This window comes from Pantherophis guttatus, chromosome 15 (assembly GCF_059756535.1).
Source record: "Pantherophis guttatus breed Tessera chromosome 15, ASM5975653v1, whole genome shotgun sequence".
Classification (NCBI taxonomy): Eukaryota; Metazoa; Chordata; class Lepidosauria; order Squamata; family Colubridae; genus Pantherophis; species Pantherophis guttatus.
Genome location: NC_142077.1, coordinates 20,095,835 through 20,114,287, shown reverse-complemented (window position 1 = coordinate 20,114,287; position 18,453 = coordinate 20,095,835). Strand labels below are relative to the sequence as shown.

General features: G+C 42.2%; 1 protein-coding gene across 1 annotated transcript; it reads right to left on the bottom strand.

Moving 5' to 3' along the window:
• Positions 1 to 7,405: 7,405 nt before the first annotated feature.
• LOC148112064 (uncharacterized) lies at positions 7,406 to 13,465 on the bottom strand. The gene is made up of 7 exons (XM_087878860.1): positions 13,455 to 13,465; positions 10,683 to 10,872; positions 10,434 to 10,517; positions 10,030 to 10,085; positions 8,819 to 8,929; positions 8,204 to 8,317; positions 7,406 to 8,076 (listed from the first exon to the last, which is right to left on the bottom strand). The coding sequence occupies exons 1-7, from the start codon at positions 13,463 to 13,465 to the stop codon at positions 8,019 to 8,021; spliced, it is 624 nt and encodes a 207-aa protein (XP_087734986.1). The 3' UTR covers positions 7,406 to 8,018.
• Between the last annotated feature and the right edge of the window lie 4,988 nt (positions 13,466 to 18,453).

Genomic DNA, 18,453 nt, shown 5'->3' with positions numbered 1-18,453 from the left:
TGAACGGTTGCAGGAACTGGGCATGGCTGGTCTAGTGAAGAGAAGGACCAGGGGAGACATGATAGCAGTCTTCCAATATTTGAGGGGCTGCCACAGAGAGGAGGGGGTCAAGCTGTTTTCCAAAGCACCCAAAGGCCAGACAAGGAATAATGGATGGAAACTGAACAAGGAGAGATTCAACCTGGAAATAAGGAGAAATTTTCTGACAGTGAGAGCAATCAACCGATGGAACAAAAGCTGTCTTCAGAAGTTGTGGGAGCTTCATCACTGGAAGCTTTCAAGAAGAGGCTGGACCGTCATCTGTCAGAAATGGTGTAGGGTCTGCTTGGACTAGATGACCTACAAGGTCCCTTCCAACTCTGTTAATCTGTATCTATCTATACTATTCCAGACAAGAGGCTGTCCAGTCTCTTCTTCAAAGCCTCCAGTGATGGACCACCTACAACTTCTGAAGGGTAGACCTTCCATTCCTCATCATGAGGAAATTTCTCCTTAGTTCTAGGTTGTTTCTCTCCTTCATTAGTTTCCACCCATTGTTTCTTGTCTTGTCTTCTAGTTCTTTGAAAAATTGGTTGACCTCTTCTTCTTTGTGGTAGCCCCTCAAATTTTGGTACATTGCTATTATTTCACCCCAATCCTTTTCACTAGACTAGATATACCCAATTCCTGCAACTGTTCCTCATATGTTTTAGTGTCCAGGCCCATAATCATCTTAGTTCCTCTTTTCTGCACTCTTTCCAGAGTCTCTACATCTTTTTTTTATAATATGGAGACTAAAACTGGATGCACAATTCCAAGTCTGGTCTTGCCAAGGCATTAAAAAGCAGTATCAATAATTCATATGATCTTGATTTTATCCCTCTGTTAATGCAACCTAGGACTGAATTGACTTTTTTGGCTGCTGCCACAGACTGACTCCATCTGGGGGGTGATGCTGTCTATCCCACATATTTTCAGCTTCCCAAGAAATAGGTTGTGGTTTCTCTGTCAAAGCCTTTCTGAAATCCAAGCACTGTATACTACATGCACTGCATTTCATTGGTCCACTAATTTAGTCATTTTTGTCAAAGAATGAAATAACCTTTATTTATGATCTGTTTTTTGACCCTGCATTAGTCCTAGTAAGTCATTCATATCTCGACTGAAGAACAAGGGTTCAAATATGCATCTTTCCCTTCCCCCTTGGTAAGCATAGATCCTTCTTCTCATGGCTCCATTGAGCCCAAACCTCCCTCTCAAACAAGGGCTGGGATCAGGGCCAACAGGCTGAGCTCCATTTTGAAGGCAATCAATTTTCTCCATCATATTCCTCTGTTTATTGAGTCAAATGCTGCATCTAGAAAGCAGCAAACCTTGTTTTACCTCACTGATATAGATGAGATATTTCAAGACAAATTTGTTGCCAATATTAGATTATTAACTTATGCCTTATTTCTTATAAAATCTATATAGCTTTTAATTCTACCTAAAACATTCTGGTTCTTCTGCAAGGAATACATTTTTCTCAGGTTTATCTAAGAGGGTCATGGCATGAATTTTAGCCCCAATATCTACTAGTCTATTTAGTCTATAGTTGCTAGAGTCCTTTTTATTCCACATTCTAGACAGATAAAATGCTACTATTGCCAACTTCAATCTGACTGGATACAGTAGGCATTATTTATCTGTGAAAATGAAGATGCCAATAGAGGCCCCAACAACCAGGGATATTTTTTTGATCAGTTAAATAGTTGTTAGAATGTCTTCTCCAGGGAATGTTTTGCTTGCATTTCAGGCCTTTTATGATGAATCTCAACATACACATAATGGGGTAAAATATTGAATTTTTTGCTAATATGGAGAAAAGCAGCTCTTGAATTCTAGGGTGAAGACATGATTGCATCTATTGCTCACCCACCACCACCTACCCCTCACTTTACCAGAGGGAGAAAAATACACACAAACCTGTGGGACTTTGTAGGTGCCTCCTAATGTTGACATCTGGATGGAGATCTCCCTGTCAGCTGCATCAAGAAGAGCCAGGAGGTTCTCCTTCCTTCCACAGCCGTAGTTGGGGACATTGGCTTCTCCAGTGGAGAGCATGTCCAGCAAGACATCTGAAGTGCGGAAAGTGCTAATATAGTTGTTATGGATGTTGTAGCCAAGTGTGAGATTGTGCAAGAGATGGGAATTCTTGTTGGCCAGTTGAATGTTGAAAATTAATATTAAGCAATAGAAAAATAGGTAAAAAGTCCTATTGAAAAAAAAGTTATTATAATCAACAGCCACAACAAATACTTTTGTTATATATTATATATATAATCCTCCACAAGCCTACTGAGCCTTAAGCCAACATTGATCCAAAAGCAATGATCAGTTACACAAATATGGGAATTGGCTGAGGTACGGCAACTACAACTGATTCCACCACTACTTTAAATAAAATTCATTATTCAAGTCATAAATTAAGGATTGAACTGATGGAGGAAAATAATCTGCAGGCCTTTCAGCTTTTTTTCAGACCCCTTTTTGAGTCGCTTTCACAAAATCAGACCAAAGAGAGAAGCCATGGAAATCAAAATCATTCAGGAAATTAGACATATTCCCCAATATAGGAAGAAATGAAAAATAAAAAACAGAAAAGAAGTTGAGTGTTAGAATGGAGGGACTGCAACTCCATCACCCTGAATGACTTACGGATCATCGAAAACAAACTGAAGAGAAGGAGCCACATTGAAAAGTAACTTTGTATGCAATCTTTCCTCTCCACTGATGACTATACCAATGAGATGGTCTCCTGGGCTGTAAAAGCTCTGTGGTTGTTTTCCATCCTGGTTCTCCAAACTCAGCGGGCATTTCATTCTCAGCTTCCCAGAGACTGGATGGGACAAAAGCAGCATCAGAGGCAGAAGCAGGAGGTCCATAATTCATGGCGTGAATCAATGGATCCCTTTCCTGTTTCTAAAGAAGAATTGGAAGAATTCAAAGGACTCTCACAAAGTGGAACATGATCCAGTTGCTTTTTCTCAACACAGAGAAACACTCAGCTTCACCTGGAAAGGAGAGAGATGTACATTCAAGAGCACAGACTCTGCCTGTCCCAAACCTCCATATTTCTCTGCCCAAAGTCTCCCCTGAAGGATTCGGCCAAACAGCAGAGCTGAAACTATTATCATAATTGTACTTGTCAAGAGGGATCCCTGGATAATTCAACTAGTTCTTGCAGTCAAAGATTGTTGGGAAATTCTCTGGAGGGAAATGAAAGGGAAATAATCCCCATGTGATTCAAAATAACAGGAGCAGAGATGGAATTAAATCCATTATCTAGAATTTAGAGTTTTGGGAGCTCCATGCAGGGAATACATGACACCTGTGGCTGAAATAACAAATAAATATGATACTTTTTTGCATAGTGATGAAAGACAAAACTCCAGGGGCCAGTTAATGCCGGAGCCTGCCACAGATCTGAAATAGCTGCCAGCTGAGTTGGAGCCAAAATTTACTTTATTTTGAAAGCTAATGCTCAAGGGCACCCACAAAAGGACTGATGCAATAGTGTGGCCAGACTCCAAGAACAAAATAAACTTTAATGAAAAACTAGTTTTTTGAACTTTGCGGAGTTAAAAAAATCACATCCACAGAGGGGGGGGGGAGAGGGAGAGAGAAAGAGAAGTTAGAAAATAAGAGTGAAAAGAGATAGAGAAATCAAGACTGCCTCTCAGCCCATGTGGGGAGGGGAGGGAGGGAAGGAGGGGAAGGGAGCTCAGGACCCTCGTGTTGCAGATGGAAAGCTGTTATGCAAAATCCCCTTCAAACTTCCATTCTCTGAGACCAGGGAATGCGGAAGCCCATGTCCCATGTTCCCCTGCCACCCTTTCCCATGCAGAGGCCAGGCAAGGGGGCTCTTGCAGGGATGCCAGACAGGACTCTGCCCGGCTGAGTGGGGAGCCCCTCTTGGGAGGAGGAAGCTGAGGTTCCTGTGGGGGAGAAGCCATGCAGGGCTGGGTCTTCCAACGGGGATCTGGGGTTGCCCAGGAGGAAAAGGGGGTCGGCCTCACCATAGAGGGTGAGGGACCCTCCATGATTCTGAGGAAGATGGGGGTCCCCCATGGCCCCTCCAGACCTTCCAGAGCCCCCAGCTAAGGAGACCCTCTTCATTGCAGCCTTTTCTGGGGAAGGGGCTTAAGCCCCCCTCCCTCTGCAATTCTGGGAGGTTTTGCCTCCTTCTCATCCCCCTCAAAGGTCTGAATTTTGCTCTTTATCTGACACCCCCCCCCTTTGGCTAGACTTCTTCAGCCTCTTCTCCATCAGGCTGAGGGCAGGGAAGCTCCCAGGCAACCAGCTCTTCCCCCTCTTTGATTGGCTACATCATTGTCATGACAAAGGGGGTGGGCCAGGAATAGAAGCAGCCAATAGAGAGAAAGAGAGGCAGGACTTTTTTCGTCCCTGAGAACTGGAGGATTTGATTGCGAAATCTGCTTTCTTTTACAAAACCATTTAGATTATTATGGAAAAGTAAAAAGTTGAGATTCGATTTTAATGCTTTATTTTACTGCAACGTAGGAAGTCTGAAGTCAGCGCTTTTTTTTCTTTTCTCCCTCCTCCCACTTCTCTTTCCCCCTTTCCCCCCATTTCTTCCTCTTTGGGTTTTTTTTTTTTTTGTATTTTATTCTATAATCTAATAAAATGTTGTTTGTTTGTTTTTTTTAAAGAACTGGAGGATTTGAATGTGAAATCTGATTTCTTCTGTTCAGATGCAGCCCAGAATCAGAAAGAGGGAAGGGTCAGAGAAAATGAAGGAATATTTAAAAATATATTTTAAAAAACAAAGGAAAACTTAGACTTTTAAAGAAGAAAATCAAAAGTGAACACCAAAAAAAGATAAATTATCAAACTCTGTAGAAAAAGTTCTTTAGCTCTGTAGAGTGAGATCCATGAGATGTACAGAAATTAAAAGCAAAGAATTGTAAAAGTCAGCCTTAAGCAAATCTATTGGAGAGGCAGAGCAGAAAGATCGGAAGATGAAGTGAAATTGGACGTTTAAAAAAATAGTGTCATCAAACAGGTTATAGAGAATAGCTAAAATAGTTATAGTGTTAACATTACTTTCTGCACAGGTTGAAAGGATGCAGAATTTAGAATTTTTCTTTATTTCGATAAAAAAATGTGTAAGCTTTCCTATTTGTGAAATAAAAATCTCACCCCAGCCATGGGGGTATTTGTATGTAGGTCTTTGGTTATTCGGGTTTTATCCTGCGTAAAATTGGAAGTGTCTTGGCGACGTCTCGACAAAGTCTCATTCGTCATCTTCAGGCTGGTGTTTTCGGCTTCGTGCCTCCAGGAGCAATGGAGGCTCCTGGAGGCACGAAGCCGAAAACAGCAGCCTGAAGATGACGAATGAGACTTCGTCGAAACGTCGCCAATATATATACCAACACGCTCCCACAGGGTGGGCCTCCTCAGGGTGCTGTCACTAAAGCAATGTCGACTGGTGGTTCCCAGAGAAAGAGCCTTTTCTGTGGGGGCACCTACCCTTTGGAACAGGTTACCCCCAGGGATACGAATGATCCCAGACCTTCGTACTTTCCGTCGTTGCACTTAAGACCTTTCTATTTCCCCAAGCCGGGCTGGCATAAATCTCTTTTAATTGTTCTAAATCTTTATGCTGAAGATTCTTAACCGATGAACCAAATTGGCTTAATCATCTTATATTCACATTTTATATGTATGTTGTTTTGATTGTTCACCACCCTGAGTCCTTCGGGAGAAGGGCGGTATAAAAATTAAATAAATAAATAAGTAAATAAATATATATATATGGAAAAGAGCTTCGGCTGTCAGAGGGAGATAATTTGGTCCAGGGAGATCTCATCGTCTACAGGCAATGGCCTCCCAAATACCCGGAGCTTCTCCTGGGCCTTCCGAGATGGGAGAGGCTGAAGGGGAAGCTCTTCCAGGCCAGGAGACCATCTCATGGGGAGAATCCTCAGTTGGACAAGAAGATCGCATACAACAAGGACTTCCAATCAGGCTCCTCCTTGCCAGTTTCATTCCTGAGTCATTCCCTGTGCTGGAGTTTCCTTTCCTCTCTTTGCATTCCTAACACTTTCCTTCTTTCCTTTTTATTTCACTTCCTCCTGTATTAAAGGACCTGTCTAATTTCCTGAATGGCCTGGATTTCCAAAGCTTCTCTCTTTTTCTCTTATTTTGTGGAAGTTGCTGGAATTCAAAGATGGGATGGAATAAAAATCGTAAGAACTCCAGATTATTTCCCTCTCTCCATCCAAACTTGAGTTCATCACTTGAATGCTAACTTTTGTTTAAAGTAGAGATTGAAACGGTTGTAGTGGCCCCTGCACAGCCCAGCCCCATATTTTTGTAGCTGCTGATTGATACACAATTCCTGATCCCTATAGAAACAAATGAGGTTTTTTTTAGAATTGGTAAATGTTTCTCACATTAAAAAAATCTTCTTCCTTTTATGATAGTTCTATTTTAAGGATTGAATTATTTTGAATCCCCTTTAGCGGCCAGATAGAAATTAGTCTTTCTACAAATAATGGTTTGTTTGTGACTCTTAACTCTGGTGGAGAACTATCTCCATCCCACCTTCTCCGCTCTCATTCAATGTCAAGGTGATGAGTAACCACCATTTGCCTCTGGTTTTGGATCTGGGTTGGCTTGAGACTCAGTCGGCTGGTGGAGACAAAGAGGATTAAATTGAAAAAAAAAAGGATTTTCTTGCTTCTATTCATGATGATATAAGAATAACATGAGCATTTTGTGTAAAAGAGTTTCTCTATCAGTGACTTTAATATACTATGGTGTATATTTGCTGTACAAATGGTCAGTAAGGATCCCCAGCTCCTGCACAATCTCACACTTGGCCACAACCTCCCTGACAACTATCAGAATCCACTTGGCCCTTCAGAGGCCTTGCTGGACGTGCTCTCTACTGGAGGAGCCCCTGTTCCCAGGGACGGTTGTGGGAGGAAGGACCACTCCCTTTGGCTCCTCTGGATGCAGCTGACAGGATGGACATCTCCATCCAGATGTCCACATTAGTGGGACCCTACAAAGCCCCACAGGTCCCTGTGTGTGTTTCTTTCTTTGGCAGACGGAGTGGGGAGTGATAGACCCAACCGTATCTTCTCCATGGAATCCAAGAGCTGCTTTTCACTGGTGTAGATGTCCTGGCTGGGGAGGGGGGTCCAGAGTGGGGAGGGGGAAGGGTCAAAACAGGCCTGTCCTTCCATGACAACAATCCCATTGCTTTGGGGTCTTTCTTCTGCTGCAGACTTGTCAAGTGGTCAGACGAGAGTGCAGACAGGAACCACTGTTGGACAGTCTGGTCATTCAAGACTTTCCAGGACTAATGAAGGATCCTGAAGGAATCAGGTCTAAAGAGCCATTCAATTCAATTCAATTCAACTCAACTCAACATTTATTACGGTCACAGGCCAAAAGCATTAAAGAGAACAAGAAAAATTAAAATACTGACAGTTTATGCCCCCAAGAATTAACAACTAAAAAACCCTCAAATCTCTTAGAATTAAAATCAACACTGAGGCATATTAAAAAGCAGGAACCAATAGCAGAATTGAAGGAATTAAAAAAATATCTTGAAGGGTATTCCAAATCCAGATCTCTATTTACATTACAAAATAAATTTCAAAGGATCAAATCGACTTTACAAAAGCATTTCCTCTTCAGTCCTTCAGTTCTTTCTTCTTTGCACCTTCTTACAAGTTATCCAGCAGCAGAAGAATGAGGGAGGGTCTCTTAGGGCCTACAAACCCTCTGGAAGTTGGGTCCATGATCCTGTACAGAACCTCCAAAAGTCATGGAAAAAATAGGGTGCACTTTTTGCCTGGTTCTCAGAGGCTTTTTGGTGTTGCCAGGATGTGGTGGAGACAGAGAATGGGTCCCGGAGGGGGAGGGGAGGAGGAGGAATAGGAGGAGGAGCTACTTGAAGGTCTTAGAGGTCCTTGGAGGCTGCCTCAGATCTCTTTTGATCCTGCGAGATCTCCTCCCGGGTCTTACTGGGATTCCCGCCGTTCTCTCTCTCCCAGGAAACGCTCCCTCCGTTGTTTCTCTCTGGAAGAAGGAGACGTGGAGAGGTCAATGCGGAGAAGCAGCCAAAGATTCTTACTTACTAGCTTAGCCACAACAACAACTGCTTGCGGGGAAGGTCGTATTTTCGGGGAAACACGGTATTTCTTACCTCTCCAGTTGTTCCCGCAGCTCTTCGTTCTCCCTGAGGAGCTCCTGCTTCGCTCCAGCTTCCGTCAGAACCCTGCAGTGGAGATGGAGGTTTCGGAGTTCCAACATCTGGATTCTGTAAAATAGGAAGACAAGAGGGAAATGAGCCCCCTCAGGTCTTCCCTTGAATCATCAAACCCTTTTAAAATGAAAACTAACTAAAACGCCTGGCACTTCCTTTGTTTTACCCAGCCTTACTTTTTAATTACTTGAGTTTTGCCATAAAGGAATCTTCAAATCTTAAAACCTTTCCCCCCCTTTTTTGGCTTTCATACCAGAAAATTCAAAACAATTTCCAAACTTTCTAATGGGGACAGAAGGGGGAGAAGACTGAACTGGGGAGAGCCGAGGGGGAGCCGAGAACAGAGGTCAGTGAGCAGCAGAGAGAAGATCAAAGCAGGGACCTCCTAAATTCAGAGGATTTGGCCAGGAAAAGTCCCCGTCAAGAGATTCATGATGTCTCCTACCCATCCAGGCAACGTAATTCAACGCAGAACGTTGTGTAATGTGTGTCCAGGGTAGGGAGCTAAGGAGAATTGAAGAGGAAATCCTGGAAGAGAGAGTCAGGGTTTCTCACCTCCGCAGTTTCTCCTCCACCTCCCTGCAGAGTTCTTCGTTCTTCTCCGAAAGCTGGGCGTTTTTACTCAGGAGCTCCTCAGTCAGGGAGAACGACTTCTGCTTTCTGTTGCTGTAAATAGGAAAACCAGAGAGAAATTAGACCCTTAAGTTTTTTACTTGACTCATCAAACATTTTCTTCCATTGAAAAATATTAAAAATACCTTTATGTTTGTGTCGGTGTATAAATTCAGTCTTGCTATTTCTACCAACAATCCTCTCACCATTTATTGGGTCTTTTAGAAAGGCTCCGTAAAAATGGCCAATGGGTACAGTTTGAGGGACTTTAGATGCACCTCCAGGGTAGTCTTAAGGGATTTGGTTAGTGACTTAAATATTAAGGTTTAATGTGTTGATAAGAGTTGTTTTTAAGAATTGTATTACTTAAGTTTTTACTTAAGTAATCTTAAGTAAAAAGTCTACACACCCCTATTAAAAGGCCAGGTTTTGGAAATGTAAAAGAAAAAATCAGACCAAGATAAATCCCTTCAGAGTACTTCCTCCTTTAACATAACATATAAGATGTACAATTCAAGTCAAAAAACAAACTGAAATCTTTGAAGGGAAAAAACTGATGTTAAATAGTAGTCGTTAAATACGTGAAAAATCCATTATGTTTTAGCCTCCAGTCCCCTCATCGTCTTCGTTGCTCTTCTCTGCACTCTTTCTAGAGTCTCCACATCCTTTTTACATCGTGGCGACCAAAACTGGATGCCATATTCCAAGTGTGGCCTTACCAAGGCCTTAAAAAGTGGCATCAACACTTCACGTGGTCTTGATTGATGCAGCCTGGAACTGGGTTGGCTTTTTTGGCAGCTGCTGCACACGCCTGGCTCCTGTTTAAACGGTTGTCCACTAGGACTCCAAGATCCCTCTGAGAGTTACTCCTGTTGAGCGAGGTGCCCCATATACTGTCCCTGTGCAGTTTGTTTTTCTTGGCTAAATGTAGAACCTCACTTTTTTCACCCTTGAATTTCATTTTGTTAGATAGCGCCCAATGTTCCAATTTTGGAGCCCTTTTGAAGGAAGAGTGGGCAAAGATTTCCATGGCAAGATCGGCTCTAAGGCCAAAAGACTAGATGCTCTCATAAAATCCAAAGGTGTTTCAACAAAGGATTCCTTTAAAAAATAAATGTTATATTTTATATTCTTTAGGTAAAATGTAGACTTACGTGCCACTCTTCTCCCTCGGATTCCTCAGCGGTCGCCCCCCAGATGTTGCAGGAGTCTGGAAAAGTTAAAATAACAGCCGTGAAATATATATATCGTCAGAGGCTTTGAAAAGCATTTTTCCTACAAGCTCTTCAGCCGAAGAGGTTGTAGGGGAAAAAATGCCTTTAAAAGCCTCTGGCGATCCCAGCTGAGTTGCCTGATCGTCAGAGGCTTTTCAAAGCATTTTTTTTCTGCAACCTCTTAAGGTTGTAGAAAAAATGCTTAAAAAAAAAAAAGGTGGCCACGCCCACCCAGTCACATTAACCCCCCACCAAGCCACACCCACAAAATGAGCCACACCCACAGAACCGGGAGTAAAAAAAATTAGAACCCACCCCTGCCCCAGAAGATTTAGACTGCTTACCTTGGGGGGGCGGGTGGTAAAGGACCGCTGAGGGGGAGGACCTTCCTTGATAGGGGGCAGGTTGCCGGCCCGTGAATTCGTCTGCTGAAAAGCAACGGAGGCCATGAGGACGGTGGGCCTGAGCCCAGGAAAAACACTCAAGCCCGGTTAATCCAGGCCCCCTCACCCAAAAGAGCCATTTTGACTTCCAGAGTTTGGGTCCCATTGGGTACGTGTTGAGAAACAATTAAAGAAATAAATATGATATACCTCCGTCGGTCCCCGTTTCCATAGGACGGGCTGCTCCTCTGGAACCACTGGAAAACAAATAGCCTGCTTTAAAAACAGAAACTTATTGACATTGCCTCGACCTGGCCCCGCCTCCTGGCCTCCCTCGCCTGGCCCCGCCTGGCCCTTCCCCTCCTGAGGGTCCCCCCCAACCCCTGAGAAAACGATCTGTCTCAAGATCCCGTAGACCAGGGGTGAAATCTAAAATTTGTTACTACCGGTTCTGTGGGCGTGGCTTGGTGGTGGTGGGGTAATGTGATTGGGTGGGTGTGGCGATTTTTAAAAAACTTTTAAAACCATTTTTTCTACAACCTCTTCGGCGAAGTGGTTGTAAAAAATCCTTTCAAAAGGCTCTGATGATCCCAGCTGAGTTACCTGATCGTCAGAGGCTTTTTTTCTTTTAAATGCCTCTGACAGTCAGGCAACTCAGCTTGGATCGTCAGAGGCATTTAAAAGAAAAGAAGCCTCTGAGGATCGCATGGTTCAGTTGGGCATGTGGGGTGGGCAGGGATTTTTGCTACCGGTTCTCCGAACCACTCGCCTCCATCGCTACCGGATCGGGTGATCCGGTCCAAACCGGGAGCATTTCACCCCTGCCGTAGACCCTTTTGGCTCAGGCAGTGGAATTTCCCACCAGTTCCCTCTCTCCGCAAAGCGAAGGGATCGCAGAAAGGCTGCCTAGCCCAGAATGGGGCTGCCTCAAACTTCGAAATTGGGAGTGTCCAGAAAGAACAGGGGGACCAATGGGAATTCTCCCTCCTTTAGCATCATCAGTCTCCGGGCAGAGTTTCCCTTGACTTCACCCAATGCAGGAGAGAGTTCCGCTCGGTTCTTCAGGCCAAGATCCCCCCTCCCACTTTCTCCGCTTCTCTCTCTCTAAAGAACTGGCTCTCCTCCTTCAGGTGAAGCCCCCAAGGACTCTGCCCGGAGACCGATGACGCTCAAGCAGGGAGAATTCCCATTGGTGCTGCTGCTGGTTCTGGCCCTTCCCACCTCCAAGTTGAGATCAACGTTTCCACCCCCAATTCAGACCCCTCCTTCCTCTTCTGGGCCTGGAAGCATCTGGCCGGGATGGATGCTCCTCCTTTCCCAGAGGAAGATTTCTGCTGGAGGAAGAATTTGGGGATTGGGTGGCACTGGATGAGAAGAGGGGAGGTGCACCCCACAGCCAGGGATGACTTGGGGGTCACAGAAACCCCCCAATCCGATGGGAAGTGACAGGAAGCCCTCCGCTAATCCAGGAAGAGGTGGAGAGGATCTGCAGCGGTGGTGGGTTCCTCCTGGTTGGGCCCAGTTCCGCCAAGCCGGTAGCGGTAACGATATGACTCACGGAACCATAACTATATCCAGCAGAAACAGCTGTGGCGTAAATTTCAACCTCTTTTTAAGAATATTTTGTAAAATCCACCAAATTTTTATCCAAAACGCTTTAACCTTTTTACATGTCCACCAAATATGGAAATAAGTGGCATCCTCACAATAACATCTCCAACATTTTGGTTGTACATTCGGATACATACGAGATAACTTTTTTGGATCTAGATGCCATCTATAAAACATTTTATAAAAGTTCTCCCTTAAATTTTGCGCTTTAGTAAATTTCACATTTGTCACCCATATTTTTTCCCAAGTTTCCATCACCATTATTGGCTGTTCAAAATTCTGCGCCCATTTTATCATACAGTCCTTAACTAACTCTGTTTCTGAGTCCATCTCTATCAATATATTATACAATCTTTTTATATGCATTGGACTTTAGTCTCTAATTTGTTTAATTAAATTTTCATCACTTTGTATAAAACAAATTTTCTGGTCTTTTCTCCATCTGGCTTGTACATATTGAAACCAAGTTTGAATTATTTTCTCCTCTTTCAACACATTCACAGGTTTTAATTTTAATATACCTCCCTGCATATTGAGAATATCTATATATATAATTACATCATGTCTACTTTCTATGCTCGTGTTCTCTATTGCGTGCCTGGGTGCTGTCCATATAGGTATCTTTTCATTTAACTTATATTGATATTTCTTCCAGACCCGCAATAAGGCATTTCTCAGTATATGACTCTTAAATGCTCTATCCACCCTTTTTTCATACACTAAATAAGCATGCCAACCATAAACCAAATCATGTCCTTCAATATTCAATATCCTTCCATTTGTTAAATTAATCCAATCACTAATTGCTGATAAAACAGCTGCTTCATAATACAGTTTTAAATTTGGCATTTTCAATCCTCCTCTTTCTCGTGTATCCTGCATTATTTTCAATTTTATCCTTGGTTTCTTACCTTGCCATACAAATTTATTAATACCTTTCTGCCATTCTTCCAGGTTGGCATCCTTTTTTAGTATTGGTATCATTTGAAAGAGGAATAAAAACCTAGGTAAAACATTCATTTTTATAGCTGCTATTCTACCTAACAAGGACAGTTGTAATTTTTTCCATTTATCCATTTCAGCTTGTATTTTATGCCATATCAATTCATAATTATACTTATACAATTTACCATTAGAAGATGCAATATAAACTCCTAGGTATTTAACTTTTTTGACTATTTCACATCCCGTTACCCTTTGTAACTCCTCTTTTTGATTTGTTGTCATATTTTTAACTATCATCTTTGTCTTTCCAATGTTTATCTTAAACCCAGAGACTTGACCATACTGTTTCATTATATCCATCAAAACCTTTGCTGATTCCACTGGATGAGTGAAGGTCATAACCAAATCATCTGCAAATGCCCGTACCTTATATTCATAGTCTCTAACTTTAATTCCCTCTATCTCATCTATGTTACGTATTTTGTTTAACAACAACTCTGAAGTTAATATAAATAATAATGGCGATAAAGGGCATCCCTGCCTCGTACCTTTTTCAATTTTGAAAGTTTCTGTCAAACTGCCATTAACAATTATCTGAGCTGTCTCTTCCTGATATATTGCTTTTATGGACTGCATAAAGCAATTCCCAAATTGCATCCTCTTAACCACTCTCAATAAAAATTGCCAATCCAATCGATCAAAAGCTTTTTCCGCATCCAAAAATATAAGCACCGCAGGGATTTGGTTATTCCTTTCCAAATATTCCAATATGTCAACAATTTGTCTTACATTATTTTTCATTTGTCTACCTTGTATAAAACCAGTTTGGTCAGCATGAATCATTTTTTGCATTACTAACATTAAACTATTTGCCAATATCTTAGCAAATATTTTATAATCTGTATTCAATAATGATATGGGTCTATAGTTCTTGGGATATGTCAAATCTTGATCTTCTTTTGGAATTAACGAAATAACAGCTGTTTTCCATGAAGGTGGTGCCCCTTCACCCAACTGAATTCTATTAAATAATTCTTTAAGAGGTACAACCATCTCCAATTGTAAATATTTATAATACACAGCTGTTAATCCATCCGTTCCAGGAGCCTTGCCAGTTTTTAACTGTTTAATTGCTGAGAGGATCTCCTCCTCTGTTATTAATTGGTTCAACCGTTCTCTTTGTTCCTCTGTGACTATAGGAATATTCTGTCTATCCAATGTAATATTACATAATTAACCAATGTGAGGATGGAGATAAAAATAGATGACAATGGGAAGGGGTATAATATAGAATAGAAGGGAAAAATTGAATTTGGTTAAGATTAGAGATGAGGATGAAGGGTAATATTGGTTTTTTAAAAAATAGATGAGGAATAAATATGGCAAAAAGGAAATATAGAAATTGTAAATTTAATTGAAATGACTAAACACTGTTTAAATTTGTGAACCGGCCAAATACTCTGTTCAAAGAAAATACATTGTATGTTTGTATGTGTGTTTCTAATTATTGCTATTTATTCATATTTGTTCTCTTTTATTCTTTAAAGTTTAACAATTCATTCTTTATCTTAATATCTTTATATTTGTTTGGGGTTGCCTTTCTTCCATTTCATCTTTTTTATTGTACAGCAATCCTTCCTTCATCCCTCTCTCTTCTCCTTCCTTCATCCCTCTCTATTGCTGTATTCTTTTGTGCATATGGACTAATCAGAGGGCTGAAAAAGTTATTTTTGACTGGTCCTTGCACTTTTGACCAGTCCTCGAACTTACAACTGTCCTTACATGTTATGTTTTTGCCCTATCTTGTCACCATAGTGAAGAGAAGCAGTTGTGAAATGAGTGACACGGTTGTTAAGAATGCTACAATGGGCATAAATGATGACTGGTCATAAGTGCGAAGATTGGTCAAAAGTGCGAGGACCTGTCAGAAATCACTTTTTTCAGCCCTCTGGGTAGTCCTTTTGTGCATATGGACTACTCAGAGGGCTGAAAAAGTTATTTTTCACTGGTCCTCACACTTTTGACCAGTCCTCGAACTTACGACTGTCCTCACATTTTACGTTTTTGCCCTATCTTGTCACCATGGTGAAGAGAAGCAGTTGTGAAATGAGTGACATGGTTATTAAGAATGCTACAATGGGCATAAATGATGACCAGTCATAAGTGAGAAGACTGGTGAAAAGTGTGAGGACCTGTCAGAAATGACTTTTTTCAGCCCTCTGAGTAGTCCCTATACACAGAGCCATGGCCACCTGGTCACATGACCAGCTAGCCATGCCCACCCAGTCACATGACCTCCAAGCCACGCCCACAAAGTAAGCCACACCCACAGAACCGGTAGTAAAAAAAAATTAGAACCCACCCCTGCTTTGGAGGATCCCACTGTCAATTGTTCACACTGCTCAAGCAAAACTAACAGGTGTGAATTAAGTTTTAGCTAAAAAATGGAGCTTTAATTCCAGAAGTCCATTCTTTAAACTTGGACTTCTGGAATTAAAAGGCTCTGGATTAAATGGTCCTCCAGAGAAAAGATGGAGAAGAGTCTCTTGCTTTTAGACATGAGAAGAGCTGTCTAGAAAGGTGAGTTATGAGCCATTGTTACGTCATCAGAAATTTAATTTATTACCTGTTAAAAATGCAAAGCCAAGGAGTACAAGGAGCAAATAAGAGACCTTCATGTTGGGGTCGGTTCTGGACCAAATCTTAGCTCTCAGCCCTCCTTGTGACTTCTTGAAAAGCTTCCCCCCCACCTGCTCCACCGCCTGAGGAGGCAGGGGGGGCTGCAGGTTGATCCCAAGGGGGTCTGGGCTGGGCTACTGGTCTACCAGTTAAAAGCCTCTGCTAAATCCTAAAGAATTGTCACATGACCATCAAGCCACACCCACAAAATAAGCCACGCCCACAGAACCGGTAGTAAAAAAATTAGAACCCACCCCTGGTCAGCCTCTTCTGATTTCAACCCCGATTCTGTCGGAATCTCCCTCCCTCTTTCTTTCTTTCTTTCTTTCTTTCTTTCTTTCTTTCTTTCTTTCTTTCTTTCTTTCTTCCTTCCTTCCTTCCTTCCTTCCTTCCTTCCTTCCTTCCTTCCTTCCTTCCTTCCTTCCTTCTCATTATCCACAGGCCCCACCCCCCACCTGCTCTAAAGTAAGACATTCCCCCAAAATAAGACTTAAGAAACGTTTTTTATACTTAAAATGGTCATTAGGGCACAGAACCATTTGTTAAATTTTCTGAATCCCACCACTGGTTGTATCCTACCTTTATTTCTCCACTGGACTCTTTTGTTCAATTTATAAAAAAAATTTCCAGCCATCCCTGCAGTGGTAGCAGTTGAGAATGAGGCAGGACAGCCGGCCAAGGTCTTATGACACGTGCTGTGATGTCATCATCTCTGATCCAGCTGTGGGCAGATGCCAGGCTGCCCCCTCCAGCAACGGTGGACCTTTCCATAGGGAGCCTCACACGCGCTGACAGAGAGACCCCGAGAGGTCTGGAAGGAAAAGAGGAAATGGGGGGGGTGAAAGATGGAGGGGAGGCCCCCCAAGGCTCCCAGGAGAACGGAGCCCACAGAATGTTCCGCTAAGTGCTAATATTGTAATATTATGACCCAAGAGAGGACCTTTCAATCTCTCTCTCCAAGGTTAAAGGGATCAAGTGGATCACTCATCTCCCTCTCAGTCCACCCGCTCCCCTCCTTCCCCCCTTTCCCTCCTGGGTCCTCTAGCCCACTCCTCTCATAAAACGGACTCGCTTCACTTAATTTCCTTGGAGATTTATTTGGTGAGGTGGGACATTGGAGGCAGGCGGGGCAGCTGGGAAGGAGAGATCCGGTCCGGTCCATCATTTAGGGAAAGATCGGATTCCAAAGTCTTTTTGGTCCAGAGGTTTCCCAGCCAGCTTTCCCAGCCAGCCTCTGACAATCCAAGTCAACGGGAGAAGCCGGACTCACTTAATGACCAAAGTTGTCAAAGAGGTTGTATATTTATTTGTTCGATTGATGTGCTGCCCTTCTCCGGAGACTCAGGGAGGCTTACAATATAAATTAGATATCGATATCGAAGCATTCTTGGAGACCCCACCCACCCACTCCGGCTCCCCTCTGGGAGGGGGTTTCCAAGGATTTCCAGCAGGACTCCCCGATTCTGTAGGGGCTTTACTCCCGATGCCCTCCGCCTGGGAAACTCAGGATGCCTTTTTCTCACCAGGTACATGTACACATCCGAACGAGACTGTGATGTTTCTCTGTGTCAGATAATATAGGTGTGTATGTGGATATATGCATAATATTTATTTATTTATTTATTTATTTATTTCATCATGATTATGTAGTGTATATTGGCGGTGGCAGCCCTTTGAGAGCTCTATGCAACAAAATTCCATTTTAATGTATGCTGATTAGTGTACATTTAAAGTGACAATAAAGTTATCCTGTCCTATCCTAGTCTGTATTTTCTTTTCTATTATTCCTATTCTATTCTATTCCATTCTATTCCTTCCAACTCTGTTATTCTATTCTATTCTATTCTATTCTATTCTATTCTATTCTATTCTATTCTATTCTATTCTATTCTATTCTGCATTTTCTTTTCTATTATTCCTATTCTATTCTATTCCATTCTATTCCTTCCAACTCTGTTATTCTATTCTATTCCATTCCATTCCATTCCATTCCATTCCGTATTTTCCATTCTATTCTATTCTATTCTATTCTATTCTATTCTATTCTATTCTATTCTATTCTAGTCCGTATTTTCTTTTCTTTTCTTTTCTTTTCTATTCTATTCTATTCTATTCCATTCCATTCCATTCTATTCCGCATTTTCTATTCTATTCTAATTCTAATTCTATTCTCTTTGATAATCTCAAGGTGGATGCCTGAAGATGTAGTCATGGCAACGGTGTTTACTTTTTTATTAGCTGAGGGTTTTTGCTGCTGCTTCAGTCTGAACCACTTGGACAGGGGGATTCTGGGTAGTCAGAGAGCCGTTGGAATGTACCAACTCATAAAATTCTCAGGGGTCGTCCTGCCCTAACGGTCTTGATCTTCCTGGGGGCTGATGAGAGAGCAGCCCAGAAAATGGGGGACCGGCTGTGTCTGAGGCCTCCGCCTCCAGAATAAAATAGAATAGAATAGAATAGAATAGAATAGAATAGAATAGAATAGAATAGAATAGAATAGAATAGAATAGAAGCTGGAAGGGACCTTGGAGGTCTTCTAGTCCAGCCCTCTGCTCAAGCAGGAGAACCTAAATGATCTCAGAAAAAGTGGCTGTGTAGTTTCTTCTGAAAAACCTCCAGGGATGAAGCAGCCACAACTTCTGGAGGCAGGCAGTTCCACGGGTCACTTGTCCTCCCTGTTAGGAAGTTTCTCCTTAATTCCAGGCTGCTTCTCTCTTTGTTCAGTTTCCATCCGTTGTTTCTTGTC